The sequence below is a fragment of the Trachurus trachurus genome (assembly GCF_905171665.1).
Source record: "Trachurus trachurus genome assembly, chromosome: 12".
In the NCBI taxonomy this organism is placed as follows: Eukaryota; Metazoa; Chordata; class Actinopteri; order Carangiformes; family Carangidae; genus Trachurus; species Trachurus trachurus.
This window is the reverse complement of record NC_139908.1, coordinates 26,494,435-26,506,859: the sequence shown is the minus strand read 5'-3', so window position 1 is coordinate 26,506,859 and position 12,425 is coordinate 26,494,435. Positions and strand designations below refer to the sequence as shown.

Genomic DNA, 12,425 nt, shown 5'->3' with positions numbered 1-12,425 from the left:
CAGGTGACGACCTCATGAAGCTAAAGAGAGAAGGTCATTAGGTCAAGAATGTGCAAAGGTGCCATCAAAGCAAAAATAATCTAAAATACAAAAAAAACTGCTTTGTTTAACACATTTTGGTTTATTACATAATTGCATATGTATTCATTCTTAGTTTTAATGTCTTGAGTTTTAATTTACAATGTAGAAACTAAGTAATTAAAAAAGAAAAGAAAAAACAACACAGTCCAAACTTTTGTCCGTAGCCCAAGCTGTCATTTCCTGTTGAGTCTCCAGGGGGCAGTGAAGAGTCATGGCTGCCTGAGCTCTGTCTCAATCCCGTGAAGAAGAATACCAAACATCGCCATGGCGGAAACCGAGCAGCAGTCAGGTAAAGCGCCGTTCAATGTTTGTGCTGAGCTTTGGAAACCTCTGGAGCGGTGCTGCTCCGCCGTGTTAAACTGTGTTGTTTTCAGCATGTGCACCATACTACAACACGGGACATTTAATAAATTCACCGTACGTTAGATAAGCCTGCAGAGTAACATCACTGCTGTTCTGTAGCAAAGCTCTGGTACATGTTGTAGAAGTTAGTCAGCCCTGTCCATGACATCTATCTCTACACAAACTTATACTCGAGTGTTGTTTTGTCTGCAGTTGTTGCCAACTTGTTGTAAAAGCACCAGGTTCTGGTTTTACTGTCTGGAGGGTTAGCTAGCATGTGGAGTGTTTACATGAGACACACAGTTGCTTTGTTCTCATTTATTCAGAATATCATCCAAACAAACTGTACCTAAAAGTTAAACTGAGAGATAATTACTTTACCGAGCTTTACATACCTAAACCAGTCATGTTCACTCCCTGATTGGAAGAATGCATCCAAATCTAACAGTTATGAGTCATATGAACATCCTGCTTAATGGCTACTGCCACTATTTCATTCAACTGTCACAAGAGGCAGATTTAAAGATGCATGGTCTTATAGAAAAGGAACCTGGGCTCAGATCTCTCTCTGGATTTCAGTGTTGTAGTCAAGACCACCTAACTCGAGACCATCAAGACCATTCGACTAAGACAAAAGGGGGGAGACTAAGTCCAAGACCGAGACCAAACCAATGCAAGAGCTATTTTCAAGACCATTAATGCATTCTGTGCCGGTACTCATAATAATCATGTGGCTTGATATTTACCTTATTCTTCAGCTAAAAAGAAAGGATACGTTTATATAAAATCTAATACCATATTTAATTGAAACAAAGTTTGGGCTGAACAGAAGAACACAGCACAGAACCTGCTGAAGTCTCCTCCCACCTTTGACTCTGGTGTTACCATGTTTTTCAGACGGTTACACGAGCATGTACCTTTAGAACAATTTTAATTATCTTAAAGTTTTTGAATTACATGACATAAACCAAAGTCTCTAACTTGTGTTTTGAATCCATTAGGATCCACTCCTGAAGATGAAGCACCTGAAGTCACCTTCATGGTGCCCAAGAAAGAAATCAGCATGGTCCCTGACATGGGCAAGTGGAAAAGATCTCAGGTAGGTTCCTGCCTGTGCGTATGTGCATTTTATTCACCAGTCTAAAAGTCTAACTTGCCTTTTTTTTTTTTTTGCATTGGAGTGATACAGAAACTGAGGCCAGTACACTTTAAAGCAGAAGTAAGCGATCCGGTCGTTTGGGCTAATGCTGCGTTCCAGGCAGGTTTTTGAAACCATAAGTTACGGCTTCAAGTCACGACTTACGACTTTGTAGCGTTCCAGGCAACCCGTAACTCGTGTTTTTCCGACCTGTTTTACCTGTGAAAGTCACTATAACGGCCACTCGTAACTTCCGACCCGTGAACTCGTACCAGATCGAACTGGTATGACTTCACAGGTCGGAAAAACACGAGTTACGGGTTGCCTTGAACGCACCATGACTTCTTGTCAGCCGATGGAGTTAGCAGCCCCCGCCCTCGTCATGGATCTATTGGTCCTCGTCCCTACGTCACCACATTCACGTGCATCCCTTGGCTGCACACACAGAGAGGACCGCCCCTTTATGCCGTTCTCTCTCCTCATTGGATAAAACTTGTGGGATACAAGGAAAGTTTTCTCCTCGGCTTACAGCAGAGCAGAGTGACTGAGAGACCCGTGTTTCAGACCAAACACTCTATATACGTGATTGCCGTCGGAAGATATAACTATTTAAGACTTATATTAACACAAAAATATCGCTTACTTCTGCTTTAATGTTTCCCACAGATAAGGAGTATGAACAATGGCCTCAAACGCTTCCCACAGCAATTTTTTTTTTAATTTTTTTTTTTTTTAACTTTATAATTTGTTGTTTGCAGATTTGGGATCAAATTAAAATTAAAATGGAAAGTAATAACAGTTATTACATTTTTTTAAAGAGCATGTGTAAGTAGTTTGTTTTCTTATGTAGTACAACATAGTTTATTGCACATCACTCTTATCATTTTACATTTATATATTTTTCAATACATTTGCATTAATGTGAACAATATCAGTACTGTAAAAATATCAATGTCATAATACTGATTTTTATTTGTATCTGACCATGTGCACCTCCTAATACATTCCAGTTTTCATATATCTCTCCCTTTTTTCCAGGCATATGCTGATTACATGGGCTTCATCCTGACACTGAATGAAGGTGTAAAAGGGAAGAAGCTCACATGTGAATATAAAGTGTCTAAGGTACGTTATTCATCTCATCATGAGCTGCTAAAAGATTATTCAGGGCTGGAGAGGAGCTCCACATTCACACATTTTGTTAAAAACACACATTTCTAATTAAACAGGAACCAAAACAGAGAAATAATCTCTCTGTGTGCTCATTAAAACTATGTTCTGGTGATGTTAATTGGTGTATCGCATGTTGCTGGTGTCTTGTGTGACAGACAGTGGAGAACTTACTAGATCTCTTGGGGACTCTGGACCAGTGGATAAACGAGACCCCTCCTGTTGATCAGCCATCACGCTTTGGTAATAAAGCCTTTAGAACCTGGTACGCCAAACTAGATCAGGTTAGTACACATTCACTCCCTCACTCATGTTGGCCCTGTTCACTCCTGGCACTAACATACATCTCTTACGTGATAGATTTCAAGTGAAGAGCCCAGTGCTGGTGTGAAGAAGTTTATCTTATTAGAAAAAAAAAGATGTTAACAAAGTTTTCATTTGAAGACATCATTTGCAGTTGTAAAAAGCTTCCGCAATATATCACAGTATGTTGCAATATTTTTAGTATCGCTGTAATATTGTATCGTAGACACACGTGCATCATTTCCCTTGTAAATGGAAATGATGCACATTTTTAAATCAGGGAAATAAGATCCGATCGCAAGTCAGACCCATGTGGAAACGCATTGTAATAGCATTGTAAGAGCTGTCCACCAGTGATCAGATCACCTCAGACACACGTGTTAATACCTGGTGTAAACACGGCCAGTCGTGCCATACAACCACACGCTCGGTCGGTATGTAGAAAGTGATGTCTGTGTTGTATTGTGTTGTGTTGAATAGGAAGCAGAGGCCTTGGTGTCAACAGTGGTCCCTGCTGACAAAAGTGCAGCAGTTCCAGAGATTGCTGTCTATCTGAAAGAGTCTGTGGGGAACTCCACCAGGATAGACTATGGAACAGGTAACAGCATACATGTGTCTGGTTCAGTCAGTCACTATAGTTCAATACAAAACACAGTTCAATCAGAACCAATTTATTCATTAACTCGGTGAAATCACAAGTCTAATGTCATCCTGTGTTTCTTATAATGTTAAAAATCAATGGACAAAAACATAATAAATCAAACCACATTTCACAAACATTATTTTTCCATTTTCTGAGATTTTGGCCACTGTCTGGGATGATACTCAGTGGCTGCTCCTTAAATCTGAAAGGGATAGTTCAACATTTTGGCAAATTCGCCTATTGCCATAATCCCTATAAGTCTTAGGAGAAGGTTCTTTACCTTTAATTGTCAGTGCATGTTGTTTTTAGATCAGTGGGGCAGAGATGTGAGCTGCTCAGCTAACGCAATGGAGACAAATGGTACTTTCACCTTTCCCTCATCAAACTCATCAAATACACAATCCAACAACTCCAAAACACTCTCATGGACAAGTTGTGACTCACACATTCACCAGCCTATGAAATAATAATGTAACATGACGAAACAGAGTTGTATTCAAGGCAAATGCGTAGCCGGAACTACATTCCAGACACGGCTGCTGGGCGGAGTGATTTCAAAAAGTACTTAAGTAGTATTTGCTTCATGTGTCGTAATGTTACATAATTATACATGATTATTTCAGAGCGTGGTGAATGTGCTGGTCACAGCTTGTCCACCAGAGCGTTTTGGAGTTGTTGGATTGTGTATTTGATGAGTTTGATGAGGGAAACGTGAAAGTACAGTTTGCCTCGCGTTAGCTGAGCAGCTTGCGTCTCTGCCCTGCTGATCTAAGAACAGCTTGCACAGACAATTAAAGGTAATGAACCTACCTTATTTGCCAAAATGTTGAACTGTCCCTTTCTATCTCCCCTGAACTATCCAAGTTCTAGACCTACAGACATAAAGCACAGATGATATTCTATGTTTGACCAGTGGGGGGCACCATTACATTATAACTCCACTACTGTCCACAGCGGCTTCATTCAGATCTCCACAAAGGCAACAGCTGAGGAAAAAGACGTAGCATTCATATTAAAGACAGTGTAGTGTACAGTATATCTTTTAAAATATTATTGTTTTAATTTAATTTTTTAATCCATAAGGAAACACATTGAAAGTGGGGTCATAATGCTGTGAAAAGTATAAAGCCAAGTTATGATTCATTGAGGGAGAGAGGAATGAGAAATGAAGATGAGATGTGCACACAACATGTTGATATTTGGTTGATGCTCTGTGTGTGTGTGTGTGTCCTCAGGTCATGAAGCTGCCTTCGCTGCTTTCCTCTGCTGCCTCTGTAAGGTGGGAGCTCTCAGGGTAGACGATCAAATGGCTATTGTATTCAAAGTTTTTAACAGGTGAGCCCTTCTACACTACATACAGTCACTTCCCGCTTTCTCCAGACATATACATTTGAATATTTCATACTTTATTTTCGCTCTCTCCACTTGTTATTAATTACTCTCCTCATTTTTGCCTGTATAACATTGTTTATGCACTTTATCTCCTTCTTTTTCAAAGATTTTTTGTTAGCCATAGAAATCTGTATTGCTTGTAATTATTGAAAGGGGTACGGTGGAACTTAAATGTGTGCTAAATAAAAAAAAGATAGATAGATAGATAGATAGATAGATAGATAGATAGATAGATAGATAGATAGATAGATAGATAGATAGATAGATAGATAGATAGATAGATAGATAGATAGAGACAGTGTTTAGTGAGTTTTAATGCAATGCCATCATCAGGACAAAACCCAAGTTTCTTCAATACTATCATCAGCACACTTACTTCCTTTACTCACCATCAGCTGTCTCCATAAGCAGAAACAAACACCAATATTCCTCCTTGATCATGTCTTTTCTTCTACTGAAGATAGCATGCTAACCAGTTAGCCTCAGCCCCATCTCCTCACTTCCTGATAGTGATTCCCAGCAGCCTCCAATCATGTGTCTTAAAGGCGTAGCTGCTCAGAGGATTGACCTGATGATGCAAAATAATGTTGATCACTAATACACATTTGAAATCTCTGTTTACTGCTGCTGAGTGTCTGTTATATAAGTAGTAGGGTAGTAGAGCAGAAGTTTCTGGACATAGGCGCTGTCTAATTCTAATACTAATACACACTATCTGATGCACCAGTGTTATGAGTTCCTGTAACCTGGGGCACTTGATTATCCTGACCATGGGTTCAGCTGTGGTCACAGCTAATGGAAAACAGAAACAGAAAATACCAATATCATTTTCAACTTCTGACTGGGTAGCCCGCTTCCAAAGTCACACACTGCCCGTTAAAGGACAATTCCAGGCAAATTCAACCTGGAGCTATTAGTTTCCTAATATTTTAGTTCTGAAAGAAGGATTCTGAGGATTTTCTTTTTAATTGCTCCTGTTTTGCAGTAGTCGTGTCTGTCCCCGCATCGCCACGGCAGCGATGAATGGGAGCGGACTGATCTTACGCTGTTTAGGCTGTTTACATCCTGCAAAACCGCATTTCCCTGCGAGACTTTGTATTACAGCTCTGTTTACAAACATGTTGACTTTCTTGAAGTAAACAAACCCCCCGGTGTATGTTTGAAGCCCTCTGACGCTGTCTGTGGAGAAAAAAGGTGGTTTTGTGGGATGTAAACAGCTTAAATGGCGTAAGATCAGTCCACTCCCATTCATCGCTGCTGCGATGCAGGGACAGACAGAACTACTGCAAAACAGAAGACATTAAAAAGAAAACCTTCAGATTCATTCTTTTAGACCTAAAATGTTAGGAAACTAGAGCCCCATGCTGAATTTGCCTTGAATTGTCCTTTAATGCCACGTTGTGGAACAAACACATTGCCATAAAGCAGACAGGTCCACTGCAAAGACTCTGTAAGTGTGTTGTGTTGTCACTCTATATTTTCCCTTGTGTTCTACATTCTGCATTTTTAATTTAAACTTTTTTCAGGATTTGGAATAAACTCTTGGCTGTGGGAGTTAACACACTTATTTGAATGAAATACGACTCACCTTTAGTTAATTACTCTTTCGGTGTCAACAGTCAGCACTCAGGCATACAGTGTGTGCTGTTTAACACAAAGAGAGTTAGGTACAACACAAGTGTCTTTGCTAAAACTCTGTATCTGTGATGAAGGTGTTCTTCAATCTCTTAGAGAACTCAGGATGATGTATTTAACTTCTGGTGGGGGAGTCACTTCTGCTCTGCCTGATCGTGCCTCATGCAGCTGATCAGTTTCCTTGGGGAGTTTTAGAGTCGATACACTGTCCCTCAGAAACCTTGAGTCAAGATGTGGTGCTGAGAAAACCTCTTTGCCTAGAATAACTTTTTGACCTCCAAGTCATGATTCTACATAGCAATATAAGAGGAACACTCTTATGTTTATCAGGAGAACTCTGGTATAGCTATGATATAACTTGAGGGAACCCATCCTACAACTGAAACTGGTCAAAGCCCCAGATTATCTTAAATTTAACTCCTGATCCTGTGGGTGAGTGCACTCCTGTATTTATGCATGTGTGTGTGTGTGTTCAGGTATCTCTCAGTGATGAGGAAGCTGCAGAGGTACTACAGGATGGAGCCAGCTGGAAGCCAAGGTGTGTGGGGACTGGACGACTTCCAGTTCCTTCCCTTCATATGGGGCAGCGCCCAGTTTGTAGGTAAGAACATGACACATCATTCTTGTGGCGGAATAAGGAAATAGTCAAACCCAGTTGGACAGTGACATTTGCCTCATGTGAAAGGGATAGTTCAGCTTTTTTTTTGAAGTGGGGTTCTATGAGCCACAAATGCCTATTAAGTTCACTAGATGCAGTTTCAGTTTCAGTTTAATTTATTTGACAAGGGACAATGTACATTAATAAAACATTGTAAAAAAACAAATGTAAATGCACCCGAGTTAGCTAAAAAAGCTAGTTTTCATCGCCAGTCCCTCTGCCTGATGATAAAAGGCAACCTTAAAAAAAGCAACAATGAGGTAAAATACCAAAGACATATTAATAAATATACATCTTTAAGACAATACACACATTTGCGATAGCACCAAAACACCAAAGACACATTCAATTCACATGAATAATATACATTTGTAAGGCCATAACACACGTTTGCGGTGGCACAAGGTAGTTAGTGCTCATGATATAATCAGTTCTTTGTGCTGCCATCAGGGCATCAGCAATACATAGTATTAAGGAACAGGATTCATTAAACGAATCACTATAACTATCTGGTTACCGTACTACATATAGGAAGATACATGACAGAATACTCAATGCATATACTACAATACAGTAACTATCTGGTCACTACACATAAGTAAATACATGACAGAATACTCAATGCCTGCAAAGATGCAGTAGAAAGGTTCGCAGGCTGACGAACTGGACCATCTCATCACTGTAATGACAGGGCTGCCCTGAAGAAGAAGAATTTTAATCTGTTTTTTACATTGTTTTATCTACAAGTAAGTGTTCTGTTTGTGAGATGCAGCAGTAGCACTGAATAAGAGCTGAACTGTACTGATACCAGGTCTCTGCTGTGGAACTGTAAACTCATGAAAGGTTCAGATCTGGGACCATGTGGCATCGAGGAATGTACAAATCAATGCATTTCTCCGTTGGTGGACTCAGGGAGTCTGAGCTTGTGTAATAGGAAGGTAAATAGAGACATCTGGTGGTGGACACGTCATCTTACACCTAAATCTCCCTCCAGATCACCCAACACTGGAACCTCGCCACTTCATCGACGAGAGGGTGGTGAATGAGCATCACCAAGACTACATGTTTCTGGACTGCATCAAGTTCATAAATGAGGTAGAAAATGAAACACAACTCACACATTCACAGCTATTTATATTTTAGATTGAATACATATTTTTGGGCTGAAATTAGGGTCAAAAAGATTCTCAAGTTTGAAGGGTTGTTCACAGATTATTCATTAAAGCCCCAGTGTGTAGGATTTACCCCCATCTAGCGGTGCAGTTGCATATCGGAACGTATTCTTGATGTTGCATTCACGTGAAATCGGGCAGACATCAGAAAGACAACAGACGCTGCATGTAACAGGATAAACAAGTGGTCCGCCAGCACGAGGCAAAACAGGCGTGACAATATGTTGTCATGGTGATGTGGTATTGTTTACCTGACCCACGTTTTACCGTATTTCTCTCGTGGAGTAAAATGACATCCGGTTGCTTTGCCGACGGCCGTCTACCTGACTGCACCTAAATGCAACATCAGTGCCTCCGTCCTTCCTTGTTCCTTGAGTTAATGAAAGCTTTCATTTGTATGCGGGTGTGATTCCACTTCAGTGAAATACGTATTTATGAAAAATATATTTGACTTTTGCTAATAAAAAGCCAAATAAGTTACATACTGGGGCTTTAAATGTAATTAAACCCAACTGGGTGAGGAAAAGTCCGCACCATCATCCATCTTGGAAATTTACTTTGGAGTTTAAGTTTATGGAAGCACCTACCCTCTGATTGGACTCTGTTCTGTGATTGGCTCGTCACTGTCCAATCAGATACACATGAAAAAACGGCTAAAAACCCTACGCCTAACTTCACTGTCAGTGTGGGAGCTTTAAAGCACTAAATATTACCCAGTTATCTGCATATTAGTATCAATGTACAGATGTTGGCAGCATCTTTGTGTAATATCACCCATGACATCATTTTATTCATATTGTCTTTTTATACAAATACAAACCTCTCTTCACAAATGTAATTCACCAGTTTACAAAGGCTGGTTTTATTGAATGACTTGTGAACGTCACTAGAAGCAGAATGTCATTCCGACTCTAATTTGATCCCTTTGATGTTCACCTGTGTCTGGTACATGTCATATGTCCAACATGGACACTGTGTACACGAACCTGCTGATGGTGCAGCTGACTAGACCTGCTGCAGTAATATTCCCCTCTATGTTTTTTTTTATGTTTCTCTCCCACATGTTTTTATTGAAAAAATGATGCTTTATCTGAATCATTTATACATGAAAACAATGTTAGAGCCAGAGGGGCATAGCTAAATAAAAAAAATAATATTAAAAATAACACACGGATCATTTTAAAATGGAGTTTTCATGTACTGGCAACATTTAGGTTAATGGATATGAATTCCACACAAAAAAAACACCAACATTGTAATATACACCCTTCAGCTGTAACATTAACACATATGTTATTTTAATTTCAATGGTTACAGCCTAAAACTCATGAAGATCAAAACTCCATGATGAGCATTTCCAATCCAAAAAATATTTACAAAACAGAAATGTTCAGTTTCTGCAAAGTATGTTCATTTACGCACTTAAAGGGATAGTAGCATTTTTTTAAAGTGGGGTTGTATGATCTACAAATAGCCCCTTTAATTGCAGTAAAAGACTCTCTGCACTCCTCCCGTTAGCAACGCCAGCCCATAGCCCTGCCCAGAGATTTACAACATACAGTGTTGTGAACAGACCCAAAGAAACGGCCTATTTTTGCGGCCTAAAAGAGGTTTTACCTGAAAAAAAAATACACAGTTCCATTGTTCGCTATAATATTTTTTTTTCCAGCCCTTCAAAGTGCAGGAAAAACACAGTTTTTATTTGGACCTAACCAACTGCTGATCGGTGGGCGCTAACCCTGGGCGGAGGGATACGTGAGTTGGTTAGGTCCAAATAAAAACAGTGTATATTAAGGTCAGGCAAGTTGGCAAGTGATATCATGGTCAACAAACCAGTTGGCCACGGTTTTAGTACTGTCCTGCTGGAAAAGGGAATCAGCTGCTCCAAAAAGCTCATGAGAAGAGAGAACATGAAGTAGTCCAACATCTATTCTCCTTTGATGAAACACAGTAGACCGACATCTGCAGATGACATCATCTCAAATCATCACCGACTGTGGAAACTGCAGTCTGTAGATCTGATCTCTGTCCACACTGTCACACCTGCAAACACGTATCACATGACCACTCACCTACACTCGACATGGACTAGGTCAGTGTTTTTCAACCTTGGGGTCGGGACCCCACGTGGGGTCTCTTGGAAGTCAAATGGGGTCAACTGAAATGTCTAGTAATAATTGATGAAAAAAAATTCTGATAAAAATATTTTTTTAACTAAAATATTTTTTTAACTAATTATTATTCTTTTATAAAATGTATGATTAAAAACAGCACACACAATCTTAAACAACTATATTCGATACTTTCACTTTCTCAAATATAAATCGAGTTCAGATAAAATGCAGCATATAAAAATATCTGAGCTGAAGCATCTTGATTGACGGTCGCCAGAAATTTGTGATGTCAAATAAGCCAAATAAGGTTGGGAACTACTGGACCAGGTGCTGTAAACAGGAAGCAGACTGCAGCAAAGACAACAAGGTCAGTTACACTGTAACTGGTAGTGGAGGCTGAGGAGAGGGAGCGACGGCCATTGTCTCCAAAGGTCTCAGCTTCTGTCCGTCCAGACTACAACACATAAAATCCAAGAGTTTTTAAATGAAACACTTGGACAGATATAATATAATATATAGCAGAGTCTCTGAAAATCTGTATTAGGTGTTCAAAAACTCCAAAGTAGAGTGGATAGCATGCAGGAGTAAATGTTACAGTGCTGTAAGAGCAGTGTGGACCAAACCTGCGTGTGATGGGATGTTACAGTAATTGACCTATGGCTAAGCCCCGCCCTCAAACGTGATGAGCCAATCACAGTGCATATAGCCATTCTCATGCACCTGGACATTCTCTGCCTGGACGTCCACTGAGATGCATTTAGAGAAAGTGAGTTTTGTCCGTTTTTATGAGCTTTTCTACAGATTTAAAGTTTAAACAAAAAATGGTCAAACATTCTAAGGCGTGTCCCACATGTTTCTGCACAATACAGTAATACTAGGATTAACAACATTGTAAAAGACCAACACCACGCATTTAGGCCCAGCTTCACCTCTGTACACTCTGAAGATCACCTGGGCCCTCACAGCTGCTGCTGCTGAGATACACTGCCATTATAGTGGTGGTGGTGGTGTTATGTGTTATAGTTCATTTTGGTTCTTATGATAAAATAACACACTTGGAGTCGGTATTGACTTGTTGGCTGCAGCTTAACTTTACTGAGAACATCAGGTGAAGAGATAAAAACACAGGCATGAGCAATTGAACATCAAACATACCGTGATATATTGGCAAGAGTAAAATATATCATGGTATGTAATGGTGCGTTTCATTTACATTGGAAGTCTGAACTCAGAGCTTGGAAAAGCGTCGCCTGCGAGTTGAGTGTTTTCCACTTAAAACAACATGGAAGTCAGAAAAATTGGCGATTAATGAAATGAAACGAAAACACAATGTTTATATACTTGTAGACACTAGATGTTAGAAATTCTGACTTCCAAGTACAGCTGGAATGCACCATCAATGAGCTGCATTCAGCTCCTGCACCCCGAGGAGCTCCTATCTCTTGTATTGTAGAGAAGGTTCTTTGCATGTACAACTTACTCTCTGACTCTAACGAGAGTGTATGAGCAAAGATTTTTGCGCCCCAAGGTGGAAACACATGACCAATTGTAACTTTAGACAACATAGAACATGTTAAATCTTAATTTTTATTGCAGGTGATACATTTAACTCACTTTAATCTCACTCATCTAAAAAAATTTATGCTTTTCAAAGTATTTTTATTTTCCTTTTTAAATGGATATTTCAACATTTTGGCAAATTGGCCCATTTCCATAATCCCTATAGTTTTAGGAGTAGGTTTGTTATCTTTTATTGTCGGTGCAAGCTGTTTTAAGA

At 39.7% G+C, this 12,425-nt stretch overlaps 2 protein-coding genes across 2 annotated transcripts in view; both read left to right on the top strand.

The window, feature by feature from the left end:
- LOC310994904 (GTPase IMAP family member 9-like) overlaps nt 1-1,685 on the top strand; it is a 119,470-nt gene extending 117,785 nt beyond the window's left edge. The window contains exon 4 of the mRNA XM_083983805.1: nt 1,621-1,685. The gene's annotated coding sequence lies outside the window, so the exon portion shown is untranslated. The remainder of the gene's footprint in view (nt 1-1,620) is intronic.
- The window catches only part of ptpa (protein phosphatase 2 phosphatase activator), a 33,107-nt gene that overhangs the window by 732 nt on the left and 19,950 nt on the right, over nt 1-12,425 (top strand). The window contains exons 2-9 of the mRNA XM_083983803.1: nt 270-370; nt 1,425-1,522; nt 2,600-2,686; nt 2,890-3,015; nt 3,515-3,632; nt 4,913-5,012; nt 7,181-7,305; nt 8,357-8,457. Coding sequence (XP_083839929.1) covers nt 346-370; nt 1,425-1,522; nt 2,600-2,686; nt 2,890-3,015; nt 3,515-3,632; nt 4,913-5,012; nt 7,181-7,305; nt 8,357-8,457 — 780 coding nt within the window. The 5' untranslated portion in view covers nt 270-345. The remainder of the gene's footprint in view (nt 1-269; nt 371-1,424; nt 1,523-2,599; nt 2,687-2,889; nt 3,016-3,514; nt 3,633-4,912; nt 5,013-7,180; nt 7,306-8,356; nt 8,458-12,425) is intronic.